Here is a 16,628-nt window from a genome sequence, read left to right on the forward strand (position 1 = left end):
TGCAATTAGGAATTCTTACTCCAGATTTCTTTCTCAAATATGATCTCAAACTAATGCAACTTCCTGTTGGTCCACCATTAAACGCCAATTCCATTAAGCCTGTGGAGCTGTGGAGGAGCTGTCCTGCAATAGCTACAGTATTGACCAGGCTAGAAAAAGTCTAAGAAAATCTTCCCAGTGAAGATGATGCAACGATGAATGTAAGGGTTTAATAAATAAATGAATGCTACAGGAAAAGAAGGAATGAAGGTCTGGTAACTATGGCAATAGCAAGAGAGTGATATTGCATGTGACGGGAACATGTGAAGATAAAGATCCAGCTTCTTAGCCCAAAGTGGGAACGTGGAGTGTTTCTCTCATTCACATTTACAAAAAAGAAATAAATGAAAAATTACAAAGTAAAACTCATAAGTACGCATGCAGCAGCAGGGACACTGGTAAAGGCAACAAAAGCTTTTTCATTTTCCTTTCAATTTTACAAGAAATTGCTGCAGATAGGTTTCCCGCTGCCCTTGCCTGTGTTTTCTTTGTGTCTCAACAGTATTTTTACTACACAATCTCCTTTTTGTGTTTTTGCTCTGTCATGTTTTCCTCCACCCTCTCTGCATCCTGGCCCTGCTGTGGATTCGAGGTGATGCAGGCCTGGTTATTCTTGGCTCTCGGGACCTCGGTCCTGCTGTGCTGTCCTCTACATCTCCAGTACCTGCTGTGCCCTGATGGCCCTGACGCTCAGCCTAATTGCCACTCCAAGTTGGCTGTGCCTCACACTCCTTTGTCCATCCCCATGTCTACTCCTGCTTCTGCTGGCTCCGTTTTGTATTCTCAACATTATTTTTCTAGTTACCACCACACACTGGTTACAGGCAGCTAAGGTTAGCATAGGGAGGTTCTGCTGTTTTTGCACCCAGTGCATTTGTGCTGCCTGAAAATAGTGTCTGTTCTGTACTTTATTCAAAGACACTGACAAAAAGAAACCAGAGAGCTGACCAATGCCAGGATTCTAGGGGAAAGCTCACTTCAAACTTGGTTTGTGGATACCACTGTGAAGTCTTTAAAGCAACTAGAGCCAGCCTGAAGTAAACACTTCAGGGGTTATCTTGGGTTCACAGAGTAGCTGAAACGCTGCCAGAGCAAACCAGAATAACACTCCACCAGTTTTATTCTCCAAGTGAGTAACTGGTTTATGTGACAGTATAGTTTGGTTGAAATTCAGAATTCATGCATTCATATTTCATGCGGTTTCATCCCAGCTTTATCTTCAGCACATCCCTCCTTCGCATCCTGTGATGAGTTCACGGTGCAGCCGTAAAGTTGTGGCCACTGTACTTAACTAGCTGCCAGTTTTAAACAACGTATAACTTGTTATTTTTTTAATTCAGTGATCACGCTACAGTTGCAGTTAATCGTTAGGTTCATTACAAGGGTCGGCAAGTCTTCAGGAGTGGAGGTGTGGATATTATTTTTATTTTACAAAAGGATGAGAATCCCGTGGTAAAGTGTGTCTGGGACAGAAACCACTGGGTTATGCTACTAACACAACGCAACCGTTTGCACAGAGTGATGATGTCTCCAACCTCAACCTGTCACAGAACTTCAGCAGGTCAACTTAGAGCCTCCTTTCCACCTGTTCGTGTTTCTATGGCAGAATCGTCGTGGCGATGGCTTTGAAGTCTCTTTGGGCTGTTTTTCAACTTTTTTTGTGTTGTAAGTGTGTCGTCATTAGGACAGGGATTTGCGTTGGTGTGTGTGACTGTAGCCTGCAGGTTTATATTGTTAACTGGTAATTATGAGACAAACTGTGTGAGTTCATTTTACAAAATAACGTGAAAGTTGTAAACGAATAGTGTAACAAATTACTTTGTCTGGTGAGTAATTAAGTAAGGTGCTGCATTACTTTTAAGAAAAAACACAAAACAAGGTAATGTGAAATGCATTACAGTTTTTGAGTACCAACCCCAACACTACCAGCTACTGAAGAGGAGCAGGCATGAACAGATTTTGTCATGAACCTGCTGTGTGCCGTTAAGCAGACTTAAACTCAAAAACACAGCTTTATTGCTGGCGTGCAGGTGATACAAAATGAAAATAAACTGGAATTCCTGAACCTAAACATACGGAGAAACACTCAGGAACAAGGGATGCGAGACTTTCACAATAAAACAGGAAATAAAGGAACGCAAAACTGACACGAGCTTGACACGGGAGCGGAGGAAAGTGGGACAAGACAGACATGACAGGCTGGGGAAACATGGGATGACACACAAGGAGGGGAACATGGGCACTGAAGGAGGAAACAAGACACAAGGACTCGCACAAACATATAGATCCAGACACACAGAGAGAGACACCAAGGGCAAAGACAAAAGAGGGAATCTAACAATCAAGGAACTAAACAGGGAATATAGGAAACTCAAAACAGCATAACTAAGACTACTAATGAACCATAACACAAAATGTTACCAAAACACAAGAAACTCACAATGCTGGGTCAAAAGGACGCAGAGCCGTGACAGATTTCGGTGGCAGGTCATTTAAAATGCAACATCAGCAAGCGCACAAGCTGTTTCTGTGCAGTTTGTCACAAAACGTGAGCTAAATTGAAAAAGTTCATGTGTGAAACACAGACGGAGACGATGTAAAAAAGACAGGAGAGGAAGATGACAGCTTATTTTCAAAGGTGAGCACTGCTCATCAAGCTTACGTGTCCTCGTTCGTGTTAGATCAAATTAAATCAGATATTAGAGACGATTTGCAGCTGAATTATGTTTTTACGAAACATCTTGCAAGACAAACTGAAGTATGCCAACTCAGTGTTACTCAAAGGTTTCAAGAACACGCACGGCACTTCAGTGATAGTTTACATTGATCACTTACTGAATACTTGTCGTACTAGTTTTGTAGTTTCTAGTGGTTTTCTAAGTAATTCTTTTCCCCACGCTGTACTAGATGATCTCAGGGCCCCCCCATCTGCTTTACCCCTCGCCTGATCAGAATCAGTGATTTCCTTTAAACGGCTTCTAAATTTCCATAGACTTGCTTTTATAAAATAAAACGACACATGACTTTACGTGACGTCATCTGTTGTGTTTTGACTGTCTGTTTTCAAGCTTCTAGTTGTGTTGTTTATTATAAATGCTGCCTAATTTTTCATTTTTTAAAATCATCCTCCGGCATATTTCTGTGTACTTGGGTGTGCGCGCTTCTCCTGCGACTTTAAAAGAGGATTTACAAAGTGTTTTGACAGACGATTCAAAGGGAAAATTTAAACAGAGCCAAACATTAAAGGTGCTCTTAATATAAAGCTTATTACTGAATCATTGTTATGAAAATGTTGCTACAATTTTTTGCACTTCTAACACAATTATGTTCAAAGCTTACAATAAGGCAACAAATCTCTCCTCTGCTATTGAATTATTTATGTATTGAATGTTAGCAGGTAATTCCTCTTTAAATTCATTACTTGGTTTTATTCTCAACAGAAGAAGAATCCTTAGAGATGGATGGCCACTGTCACATGTTTCTACGGTGACACAATACCTCCGGGCTATTCAGTGCATACAGTGTATGTTGTAGCAGTTCTCAAATTAAACATTGATCTAAGAAAAACAAGAAGAACACACAAGAAGAAACACTCTCTCCTGGGGATTTATGTTTAGACTTGCACAGCCTCGACGCTACACAAGAGGAAAAAAAATCAGCACAGATATTAGCAGCAGGAAACTTATTATGCTTACAAAACACAAGTCTCTGCAGATTTGTCTCTCACCCTGGAACTCCCCAAAACAGGGATAATTGGTTACTGGCATGCCCCTTGTTTGCATGAATATAAGGGTTTTTGTTTTGCTTTTTTAAACCAATTCTTTGGTTCAAGGATATTTAGCAGATGCCTTTTCAGCCTGAGAGGGATCTGCCAAGAATATTTGACCAACTCCCAAAAAAAGCCAGGACAAATATAATCAGTGTCACGGAGGAAAAGAGATGCCAGTGTGAACAATTATGCTGCTATTTCTTAATTAGCCACAAAATAAAAGGCTGCGCAAGTAAATGCACTTATGCATCATGGAGAAGTTAAACCAACCTTTAATTTTATCCCATCTGAGACCAAAACTGAGCCCTGCCATGGAGCTGCACATGGAAATAATCCATAATGCAATTAAAATGACAGCATGACAACTGGCTGGGTGCAAGGCGGGGACCAGGGGGAAAAACATGTCGTGGAACATGTTGTAGAGCAGCACAGCTGAATATGACGCATATGAAGGGAACAGTAGTCTTGGGTCAGGCAGTCCCGAGACATACTTCTTCTTCCTCAATGACAGCTGAGCAGGTGCAGCAATTTCTTATGCAGACTGGAGCATCTTGATATAAAGGAGCCTAAATATATATAGACGAGGAAAAACTCTGCAGGTGTGAAGCGAGTCCGGTCAGCAAATCTTCACTGGGTGCAGGGTCACAAAAAAAGTTTACTTAAAAAAGTTGCAATGTGACATCAGGTTAGTTTCTGGTGTTCTCTGGCAGGGGCTTATATGCATTTTCAGTTTTAGGTTTATGCACAATAGATGACACCGATGCAGCCTTTCATGGATCTTCACGTTTTATCTCAAAAAACAAAAACAAAGCAGGTAATAGGAAACACTATCATTTCTACCTACTTAATTGTGTTGATGAACACACTGGTGGCTTTACACGTAGGCCACGTGTGCAGCATAGGCCTCATGATTTGATTTATACTATGATTTTTATTAAATGTGGCTCTGCCATTCTGAACGATTCCAACAATTAGCTTTAAGAAAATAAGCTCAGTGGAACTTCCTACCACCAGTGTTGGTCAAGGAACTTGAAAAAAAATTACATCGCCAAAAAAGTAATTCAATTACTTTACTGATTACTTTTTTCAAAAGTAATTAGTTACTTAGTTATTTCTCAAAACCATGATACACAACCTGGATATGTTATAACGCAAAGTCTCGGAAAGTCTCTTTTTAAAAATAGTTTTAATCTTTAAATTTTATGCACATTGCATCAAACAAAAATGATATGCAGCCGTCTTTGACTTGAAGAAATGTGTTTAACATTTAAACCTATTGTCTGCATATTCCAGCATAAAGAACAAAATCACGTTTTGTGTTTACACTTTTTCAAATTGATGCAAATAAAACAGCAGAAATAAATAAAATCAAAGATTCAGCAGCTCTTAAATCTATTGTCCCCTTTTAGCAGGAGTGGGGCGGGTGGAGGTTTGCCCACTGCGGTCCTGTCAGTGGGAGGATCCGGGGGTTTCTCTGTGAATGTCACATCCCAGCGTGCTCGCTGCTCACTCAAATTCGATGCGTCTGTTGCTGCCACGGACGTCGCACGCTCGTACGTCATTGTCATGAGACACTCTCCCAAACAAATCACAACGGTTTAGTAACGCAGCATGTTTATAGGAAAGTAACAGTAATCGAATTACTTCTTTTTTCAAGTAACGCGTAATGTAATGTTACTTGTAATGCATTACTGCCCATCTCTGCCAGTCCAAAGGCTGCTGGTAGTTTGCTGGTGAGTCTAAATTGCCCGTGGATGTGAGGAAGGTAAAGTGTATGGAGTAGAGCACTGTATCCATATATGATTAAATGTAGGTTTGGCTTTGAGCTATCAGACTAGAAAGACTGGAACATTGGTGCATTATTGCCAGCCTACAATATTGTTTTGAATGTCTAAATACAGACTACATAGAAAATGTCATTCATTGGGACGACCGTGGGGGTTGGGAAGCGCATCTGTAACCGGAAGGTCGCCGGTTTGATCCCCGGCCTCTCTGTTGTGTCGTGTCCTTGGGAAAGACACTTTACCTACCGCCTACTGGTGATGGCCAGAGGGGCCGATGGCACGATATGGCAGCCTCACTTCTCTCAGTCTGCCCCAGGGCAGCTGTGGCTACAACTGTAGCTGCCTCCACCAGTGTGTGAGAGTGAATGAATAGTGGTATTGTTAAGCGCTTTGGGTGCCTTGAAAAGCGCTATATAAATCCAATCCATTATTATTATTATTATTATTATGTCCAGTAACCAGTTTTAGTCGATAGTTCTCTGCAGGTACACATCTTTTGGGATCAGACCTCCACAGAAGGGTCATATATAGTAGAGATGTAGAGATAAACAGACAAACAGACCCATCAAACATGAGCTGCAATGTCCCTGCTTCACCTTCACTCGAGAACTATAAGGAACCTCTTTACTTCCAGCTTATTCCTGACTTCTGCTTTACAGAAACAACACCTATCATAGTTGTAGCAGCAGCAGACTACAAGTTAGTCTCAAGATCCCTTGAGACCAATGCTGCAAGAATCAGCAAAACACGAGTTGAAGTGTGTAGTCTGACTTTGTAAAGCTATTTACTCACCGTGCCTGTTGCCTGTTTACTGTGTAAGAGGTGAGCTGTGATCTAGGGCATGTGTCAGCTGGGTCTTGTTGGAAATGGATTGTGATGCCCAGAGCTAATCAAAGAGTACCTCTGGAGTCAGGGTGCTGTATGGGCACTGAATTACTGCGAGTTAAATCCTGCTCGTTCTCCTATGTTGTTGTCTGACAGCCTGAGCAGTCTCTGTTTTCATCTGCAAATGAAAATGAAATAAAGAGGTGAGCGGATGGATGCTTGTTGAAAGAGCTGTTATTCTAGGCAATGGTGCTGATGTACTGTGATCATATTGTGTAGCTGCTTACTGGGTGAATGTATAGAAGATGATTCTAAGCGGGCTAATTAGCCGGCGTGCACACTGGGTGAGAAATTACTGAATGCACAATTACTCCAGTTAATATGAAGAAGTTTTATTGTGCATGGAAAGCCCACTGTATAATCCACATCGTCACCATGCACATCAAGGTTGCCACATTACAAAGTGTTCGCTGCGGGTTAGTGTAACCAGTTTCTACCCTCATAATGATGCTAATTAAGAATTTGTAGATACCTCGAGTCAAAATCAGAGCTAGATACACGTGCTGAGGTGCTGGATATGCCGGTGCCTCTCCACTAGGGTTGCCAACTCCCTGAAAAATAAATAAGGGACACCTCGTGGCCAGGGCCGGGCGACCCAGTTGTCTTCACCCTTCCCAGTGTGGTGAATTTTCTAGCTCTTTTTTTGTGTGTGAAATTATTTTTTTTAACCCTTTGACTTGAATTTGATTTAAGTAGATGTGTATTCTTTGTGATATGAACACATGTGAAACAAATGATCATTTAGCCATTTATTTTTAGCTCAAAATGACAACATTAACACAGTAAAACAGGTCTCTTTCTTAAACAGAAGCCTGTCATGCTTAACTTTTGAGAATATAAGTAAATCTTTCTTTAAAAGAACTATGTCCTGCTTAACTTAAAATAATAGAAAACAATAGAAAGAAAAATATTCTTGTAACAGTGCACATTTAGTGCATTTAGTACAATTGGCTTCAGCTGAGGTATTATTTCAGCTTTTCTAATGCTAATCAGCTGCTCCTGTTTGTAAACCCGCTTGTTCCCATGATTACGCATCTTAACTCATCATCATTATTCATCTATGTATTACTTTTATGTATTAGTGATCTATTTGTTGTAATCATCTATCCTTGCAGTCGTTTATTACACAAAATAAATTATATTATCACACTTCTGGCCACATAGCGCTGATATTCACTGCACATGCCCATATTAACTTTTTCCAGCCAGGTGTTTTCCTTTTCCCATTCTTCCCTTTCTCTGAGGGGAACAAACATTGCTGCTCTAATGCTGGGCTCACACTGTGCGATTTTAGGCCCATTTTGAGCCGATTTTTGAGTGATCGGCCCGATTTTGGCCTTCATCGTGCGTCGTGTAGTATACGTGGGGTAACGAGAAGTGATTAACACCTCACGACCAGCTCCCGATCATCAATCGCTCGTGAGCCGCTCACACTGCTCGCGCGCAAACACGTAAACGCCGTGAAAAAGATGGAGCAGCACAGCTGTGCAGCGTGTGATCTGGACACAAGCGATGGAGGCACAACTTGTAGAACTTTGGAAAGCTCATCCGAGCCTTTTCGATGTGGCCTCACAAAATTATCACGACCACAACAACCGTGAAAATAGTTGGATCTACATGCTGCTAAATCACAGCTGCCTGATCATGTTTTTCATTAGCAATTTAGCAAAGTTGATGGTGGTGGTGTGTCTGTGTGAGTGAAAGACAGAGCGAGCGACAGATTTTCTGTTATAACCTTCATGTTATGGAGGCACAGTGTGAGCACTCAGGTCGCATCAGAGCATCGGGCGGTATAGTGTGAGACCTGCATCGTGACATACGAACTTCTAACCCCTGCGAGTCAATCGTGCAGTTTGAGCAGGAGCTGAATAACGCGACTGAAAAAATCGCACAGTGTCTGCCCAGCTTTAGGTGTACTGTCGTCCGAGACTTGCACCGCAGTGTCGGCGTTTGTTTCCCTGTTGGCCATGCTTGTTGTTGTGGTCATCGGTTGTCTTCCGGTATTTTCTCCGTAAGCGACCTTTCCTCGACCAATGAGATGAGCGGTAATCTGAATTGTCATACTCGAATTGTCATAAGTGTGCTGTCAGCTCATTGGTCACAAAGCAGGAGAGGGGCTGGGAATTATGTTTTCAAACAAAGCGTTAATTCCATTAACATTTATAGACTACTTTTGATTCTCACTGTATTACGGGACAAAGTGCGTCCCTTATTAGCTCAATACGGGACGTGTACTTTTGTTTCGAAATACGGGACGATTCCGTATTTTAAGGGACGGTTGGCAACCCTACTCTCCACTAAAGTCTGCTCAAAGATCAATGTTTTTTCCACATTTGTACATGGTGTGTAAGCCAACAGATCGATAGAGCCCAGAGTTTTGGATGGAGCAAGTCAAATGGATGAAACGCTGCTACATAGTTCACCCATCCAGTAAGGAAATGGCAGCTACAGAGAGACGGATTAAAGGTGAGGGAGGTGGAGGCATGAAGACAGGATAAGAGAAACAGAGTATCAGGGCATCTATAGGGGGAAGAATCCGAGATAAAAGGCCAATGAGAGAAGAAACACACCTGCCAGTGTAGCATGTTGACCTATGTTTGTATCAGCCACTAGATGGCACTGTGTTGCTGCAATGTGTGTAATTCACTCGCGAGCAAGAAGCTCCAGAGGAAATGGAGAAGTAGACGAAATAAAGTGGAATCGGAGCAGAGATTGGTGTGTGCGTGCAGTTAGTAAGAAGCTCGGTATACATACAAAAACAACACATGGTGTCAGAGTAGCGGATTCTACGCAATCCCTCGCCGTCGGACAGCGCAGACATGGAGGCTTACGGCGTTCCCACACCGCGTATGGATTGGGACTCTAGCAACCTGCCCGAGGCATGGCGGCGTTTCAAGCAGCACGCCGAGCTAATGTTCGCTGGTCCTCTTCGGGGGAAGGAGGAGGCAGATAAATGCAGCTACCTTCTTCTATGGGTCGGTGAGAAAGGACGGGACGTCTACAACACGTGGACGCTCACCGCAGACGACTCCCGAAAGCTTCAGACGTACTACGATAAGTACACTGATTACATCATACCGAAAGCTAACCCAATCTACGCCCGATATAAGTTCCATGAAAAGATGCAGGGTGAAAATGAGACATTTGAACAGTTTATTACGGAACTGAAACTACTTGCTAAAGACTGTGGGTACCCAAATACAGATGAAATGGTCAGGGATCGCATTGTATTTGCCACTAACTCGCCACACGTCCGAGAAAAGCTACTCAGCCAAGGCGCAGAGCTCACGCTAGAGAAAGCTATAGATATAGCACGATCACACGAGCTAGCAAAGCAGCAGCTAAAAACTATGGGTCACTCCAGGGGCCAAGAAACTGTGCACGCCATCGGCAGGAAATCGCACAGACAAGAATATCAAACAAGAAGCGTGAGACCAAAAGAACACGCTAATGCAACACTAAAACGTGCAGCTATTGTGCCGGACAACACAGTAATAAAGACATCTGCCCAGCAAAAGGGAAGCAATGTGCAAAATGCAAGAAAATGAACCATTTTGCGAGAGCATGCAGGTCAAGACTCCCTTCGCAGACAAAAGCCCACCTCAAATCAGTACACACTGTGAGAGAGAACATAGAAATGTCAACTATGGACACAGATGAGGACCAAGACTGTTTCTACATTGATAGCATCACCATAGAAAATGAAGGAAGAAATGATGAGCAAGCATATGCAGACATGCAGCTTGGTTCCCCCCCACAGACAGTGAGGTTTAAAGTTGACACTGGGGCGCAAGCAAACACAATTCCAGCTAACATGTTCCAGACACTCTTCCCACACGTGACACTGAAGCCTGTCACACACAAGCTCACAGATTATGGGGGACACTCACTCAGCGTGGAAGGAAAATGCCAGTTAAAATGCAAACACAAAGACAAGACCTGCACGTTGGAATTCCATGTTGTTAACACAAGCGCCCCACCTGTATTAGCAATGAAAGCTTGCCGTGACCTTAACCTGGTAAGGATTGTGATGGCAGTGACGGAGGAAAGAGGCAAGACAACCAACAGTTCACAGGCAATACTAGACGAATATGCAGACGTATTCAAAGGGATAGGAGAATTTCCTGGTGAATGCAGTTTCCATGTAAATCCAGACGTTGCACCCACAGTCAGCCCACCTCGTCGGATTCCCATTGCTCTGCGAGCCCGACTCAAAGACGAGCTCGACAACATGGAAAGGAACCAAATCATATGCAAGGTCACAGATCCTACGGACTGGGTGAATGCACTTGTTGTCGTGGAAAAACCCAAGACAGGCAGACTCAGAGTATGTCTGGACCCCAGACCCCTCAACAAGGCTATACAAAGACCCCATTACCCTCTACCCACCTTGGAGGATGTCACCACAAAACTTGCTGGGGCCAAGTATTTCAGTGTTTTGGACGCCAGATCAGGCTACTGGGCCATTAAGCTAAGCCACGAATCATCTCTGTTAACCACATTTAATACTGTGTTTGGCAGGTACCGCTTCCTCAGGTTGCCATTCGGCATAATCTCAGCTCAGGATGAGTTCCAGCGACGCGTGGACGAGACCTACGAGGGCCTGAGGGGCGTGGCAGCCATTGTGGACGACGTACTGGTCTTCGGAGAAACCAAACAGGAGCATGACGACAACCTGAGGGCCATGCTGCAGCGCAGCAGAGAGAGAGGTGTAAAACTGAACCCTGACAAGTGCACCATCTGCGTCAAAGAGGTCAGTTACTTCGGTCACACATTGTCACACGAAGGGCTGAAACCAGATCCACAAAAAGTAAAAGCAGTCCAAGACATGGCGCCCCCACAGAACAGGGCGGAATTGGAAACAGTGCTGGGGATGGTTAATTATCTAGCAAGATTTGCCCCACACCTGTCAGAGATAAATGCTCCGCTCCGCCAGCTGTTAAAGCAGGACAGTGAGTTTGTATGGGACAAGAACCATGACAGAGCCTTTCAACGAATGAAGGAGCTGATCACTAAAGAACCAGGCCCAGTTCTCTCCTTCTTCGACCCCAAGAAAGCGCTACGACTCCAGGTCGATGCATCCAAAAGTGGCCTCGGTGCTGTGATGCTGCAGGACGGCAAGCCAGTTGCCTACGCATCCAAGTCACTTAACAGCACTGAGCAGAACTATGCCCAAATAGAAAAAGAGCTGTATGCTGTTCTCTTTGGTTGCAAGCGGTTCCACGAGTACATGTACGGTCGACATGTGACCATTGAGTCGGACCACAAGCCACTTGAGTCCATACTCAAAAAAACACTAGCATCAGCACCACCACGGCTACAGAGGATGATAATACAGCTGCAAAAGTACGACATCAGCATCATCCACAAGCCAGGGAAAGACATCCCGGTAGCCGACACGCTCTCCCGGAAATCCATAGAGTTTCACGACAAATCACTATGTGACGGGATGGATGCGCAGATCCACTCAGTCCTCAGCAACATGCCTGTCAGTGATCAGAGACTCTCAGAGATAAGAAACGAAACAGCCCAAGATCCTCAGCTCAACAGCCTGAGACGGACCACATTGAGTGGATGGCCTGATAAACGGTCTCAATGTCCGCCTGACATCCAGGAGTTTTGGAACCACAGGGATGAGATCTCACTGATAGACGGGATCATGTTTAAAGGAGAGAAAATGATCATCCCAAAAAGGCTCAGAAAGGACATGATAGAGCGGATTCATTCCAGCCATATGGGTATAGAAAAGAGCAAAAACAGAGCCAGAGACCTTCTGTTTTGGCCAGGCATGGGAAAGCAGATTGAGGAAGCAGTCGGAGCCTGCAGCACATGCCAGGAGAGACAAGCTGCTAACCCCAAGGAACCCCTGTTGTCACATGCAATACCAGAACGACCGTGGCAGGTCATAGCCACCGATCTGTTCACTTGGAACTCGGAAGACTACATCATCATGGTAGATTACTACAGTAGATTCTTCGAGTTGGAAAGACTGCACAGCTGCACTGCAGAAGCAGTGATCCACAAACTAAAGTCAGCCATGGCTAGGCATGGTATTCCAGAGTCGGTGATTAGTGATAACGGTCCGTGCTATGCTTCCAGTAAGTTTCAACAGTTCGCAAAGTCATGGAGTTTCACCCACACCACTACTAGTCCCCATTACCCACAGAGCAATGGTCTAGCCGAGAAAACAGTCCAGACAGCAAAGAAACTTCTGGACAAGGCCAAAGCGGAACATAAGGATCCCTACTTGAGCCTATTAGAATACCGGAACGCCCCCGTGGACAACTTAAAGTCGCCTGCACAACTACTCATGAGCCGGAGACTTCGCTCCATCCTCCCTGCAACACCAAAACAGCTGGAACCCCAAGTAGTTTGCCAGCAAACAGTGCGTGAAAGGAGAGAAGTCTGCCAGCAGCGCCAGCAGACTTATTTCAACAGAGCCGCCCGACCTCTGCCTCAACTATATCCTGGCACACCGGTCCGGTTCCGGCAAAAAGACGGTTCCTGGAAACCAGCTGTGGTCACAAGTTGTGCCGACACGTCCAGAAGCTACAACATAACCACAGATACAGGACAAGTTTACCGGCGTAACCGCCGACACCTCCGCAGAAGCAGGAACAGCGTAGGAGGTGAGGAGTTCATTCAACCAACAGGCATCCGCGATGACAGCCCTGTGGTATCTCAGCCCCCGCCTGTGGAGCCCCCTGATAAAGACATTACAACATCTGGATACACGACTCGTTATGGGCGTGTTACCAAACCAAGACAGGTCTTGGACCTGTAATATTGTAAAGGGTGCAGGCGGATCGCTGCCCTAGAAAAAAAAAAAGGCTGTTTATATGTTTGTTGTTCCAATGATGTCACTAGATGCATCTGTTTATTATGTTTGTGATATAGCCAGTATTGAGTCGAATGCTATGTTATCAATGGATGTGCTCAGGATGTTATTCCTGTAATTTCAGTTGCCTTAGAAATTTTACAAGCCTGAGTTGTGTTTTTTTTTTAAGAAGGGAGATGTAGCATGTTGACCTATGTTTGTATCAGCCACTAGATGGCACTGTGTTGCTGCAATGTGTGTAATTCACTCGCGAGCAAGAAGCTCCAGAGGAAATGGAGAAGTAGACGAAATAAAGTGGAATCGGAGCAGAGATTGGTGTGTGCGTGCAGTTAGTAAGAAGCTCGGTATACATACAAAAACAACACAGCCAGTAAGCCCATCAGTACATTGATTTTTGTGCTTGTTCACAGTTTTAGCTCCCAAAGAAAGACACCTGTCAGGTTAGGATCTCCCCAGAGTTCCTATTGTACAACATCTCCATACAGCACGGACCTTAAAAAACCCAAATATCCACATCTGCAGTGCTTCTTGACATAGAATAGCCCTTTACTGTCACTGTACATGTGCAACGAAACTGAGTGCTCCACACCAACTGTGCCGGAGTTAAATATAAATAGTAGACAGCAGGAATAAATAGCAAACAGGAGAAATATGTACAATTGATATAGAAAAACAATAGAAACAGAACATGAAGACGTGAAATGTCTGTAACTGATTCAATAATAACAGATTCTGAGTTCACACTTAAACTCTAAGCTGCTGTTATTCAGGATGAAAACAGATTTAAGATTTTTGTCCTCGTGGCCATTAGCTGGAAGTTTTGCCAGTGCCAGCACGAGGGGGCGTTCATTCTTGAGCGTAGAACACAGAGGAGGGACAGTTAATGCTGATATAATGAAATCCAGAAATTAACTCCATTGACAAAAAGATCCTCTGTGAGGTTGTCTCACAGTGGCAGAGACTGAGGTTGTTGTGTGATATTGTAAAAGCCACTAAGAACCAAGATGTCTGTGCACTTGTCATTCTTCCGCTTAAGTTTGGCATTACAAATGGTAAATGGACTGGCACTTATACAACACTTTTGTACCCTTATTGAACACACAAAGCACTTTTTATTACAAGCCTAAGTGTCACACACACACACACACACACACACACACACACACACACACACACACTCTTGTCTATGCCTAAGCAGCTTGACTAACACTCGCACACACTTACACAGATACATGAGGGGCAACTTGGAGTTCAGCCCAAGGATACTTTGTCATGCAGGTTAAACCAGCAACCTTGTGACTGGTAGATGACCCACAGATTAAAAAGCTATTTGTTCATAGAAGATTATGTATTCCTTTGTTAGAGCTTCTGAGGGACAACTGAACGAAGGGTCGTATTTGTTTAGGATTTGCAAATAACAAGGGTTCCTGAAGTTTGGCAAGAAAAGCAACAGCTCTGTGCAGTGCTGGAAACCAAAGTGTCAAACTCAGTGACAGGCAGGTACGTTGACAGCTCTCCAAATGTGGGAACATAGTAACGTAATCCTCATGCAAGAATGGAAAATTCATCTCCGTCCCGGCTGAGTGCAGGGGTTGTAACCGAACAGCTTTAAAAACCATTCAGAGAACAATAAAACAGTCGTGCACTTTTCTCAGGCTTCTCAACTTGACCTGTGTGCACTCTTAGGGCTAATAAGCACTTTTGACAGCTGAGTCTGCTGTGGATGATTTTTATAACAATGCTGCAGACAGAGCTGTGACACCAACACGTCATTTTAAATCACTGACACTAAAGCTGGTGAGCAGGTACCAATAGGTGACAAAAAAAACGCAACATATTGTCGAGGGAGGCTGGGTCACGACATATGTGCCCGTTTCAATTGAGATCTGGTGACTGTGGCAGCCTTAGGATATGATTCTCAACCTTTTCATATTCATCATGTTGTCCTGCGGATGGAGACACTGTCAATGGCATCGGGCTCACATGTTAATTGGACGGTTGGTCACCCAGAACAACTGACCCATACAGGAACATGCCGCCAGTTTTGAAGCTTCCTTTTCATGCATTTGTAGCTTTTGGACCCAAAAGTAAATACAGATCAAAAGATGAAAACTAATTGTAAAACCTCACATAGGAAATGATTTTATGTTAAACGCACAAACTTAAGCCTAAAATCCCTTAAACTCTTATGTAAACACCTTAATTCTATGTAATATTTATAACACGACTCAAAGGGTTGAGAGGACGCAGCTTCCTATGTTGTGATAAAAAGCAGGTGAAACACCTGAGATCACCGCCTGGGGTTAGGCTGAACTTGTCCATGTATTAAAGGTGACAGGAGACAAACAAAATCCACATCATCGATCTAAAATCACTTTCATTCAGTAAAAATCATGTTCAGCGCTGCTAGTTACATCAACACAAACGACATCGCAGATGTTTAAAGAAAAAAAAAAAAGCACAGTAAATCCAATGCGATATGATAACATTCATAAGCGTCCCGATTACCTTCTTCACAGCGCATCCACACGTGGGGACAAAGGGAATCCCGGCGCCTCTTTGCGCGTTGTTTTCGGACGAGATCCGCTGTCACTACATCGGAAAAGGTTTTTTATTCCGTCTCAGCAAGTGTTCTCGCCATCCTCTGCTGGGATATGTTCGCTCTACAGCTCTTATCCAGGCTCTTCGCTCGTTTGTCTCTTTCCCCCCCTTTCTTTTATTCACATGATCAAAGGTCTCTGGTTTACCCACTTTTTCTGAGATTTAAACAAAACTGTAACAAACCCGAAACGCTTGACCAAACTGGTTACCTTTGGTCTCAGTTGCATATCCTGTCGTTTAATAATTCGGAAGCTCCGTTCCCAGACCGAGCTGCTTTATGTGTTGATAGGGGAGGTTGGAGAGCATGTGCGAGCTTTCGCATCTGAAATCCATCTGAAAGCCAGTGCGCCTCAACGATCATCCCTCCCTCCTCAGCCTCAGCAGACACGGAGCGCGGACCAATTGAGAGGCAGGAAGAGAGAGAGAGAGAGAGAGAGAGAGGCGAGATGAGAGCATGGCAGTCTGGTGTGGGACCAGGGACGTCAAACACGCAGGGATCAGCAGAGTAAAGCACAGATAAAAAGACAAGGAGACCGTTTGGACACATTTTTAAAGGATGTAATAAAATAAACGTTGTCACCGTGTAACTTCTATATACACAAAGGAAAATCGAATTCAACATAATAAATAATGTCTGCTTACAAATTCAAAGAATTCATAGACATGAGTTTTGTTAATGAAAACCAAAAGACATAAAACAAACCCTTTTGGA

At 43.8% G+C, this 16,628-nt stretch overlaps 1 protein-coding gene across 1 annotated transcript in view; it reads right to left on the reverse strand.

Annotated features, from left to right (window-relative positions):
• Positions 1-16,232, reverse strand: part of pde4ba (phosphodiesterase 4B, cAMP-specific a) — a 215,680-nt gene extending 199,448 nt beyond the window's left edge. The window contains exon 1 of the mRNA XM_085436058.1: positions 15,824-16,232. Within this exon, the coding sequence (XP_085292184.1) occupies positions 15,824-15,839 (16 nt within the window). The 5' untranslated portion in view covers positions 15,840-16,232. The remainder of the gene's footprint in view (positions 1-15,823) is intronic.
• Positions 16,233-16,628: the final 396 nt, after the last annotated feature.

The sequence above is a fragment of the Copadichromis virginalis genome, linkage group LG17 (assembly GCF_057382275.1).
Source record: "Copadichromis virginalis isolate Kocher_CV1m ecotype Utaka linkage group LG17, C_Virginalis_male_GT1.1, whole genome shotgun sequence".
NCBI classification, from domain to species: domain Eukaryota; kingdom Metazoa; phylum Chordata; class Actinopteri; order Cichliformes; family Cichlidae; genus Copadichromis; species Copadichromis virginalis.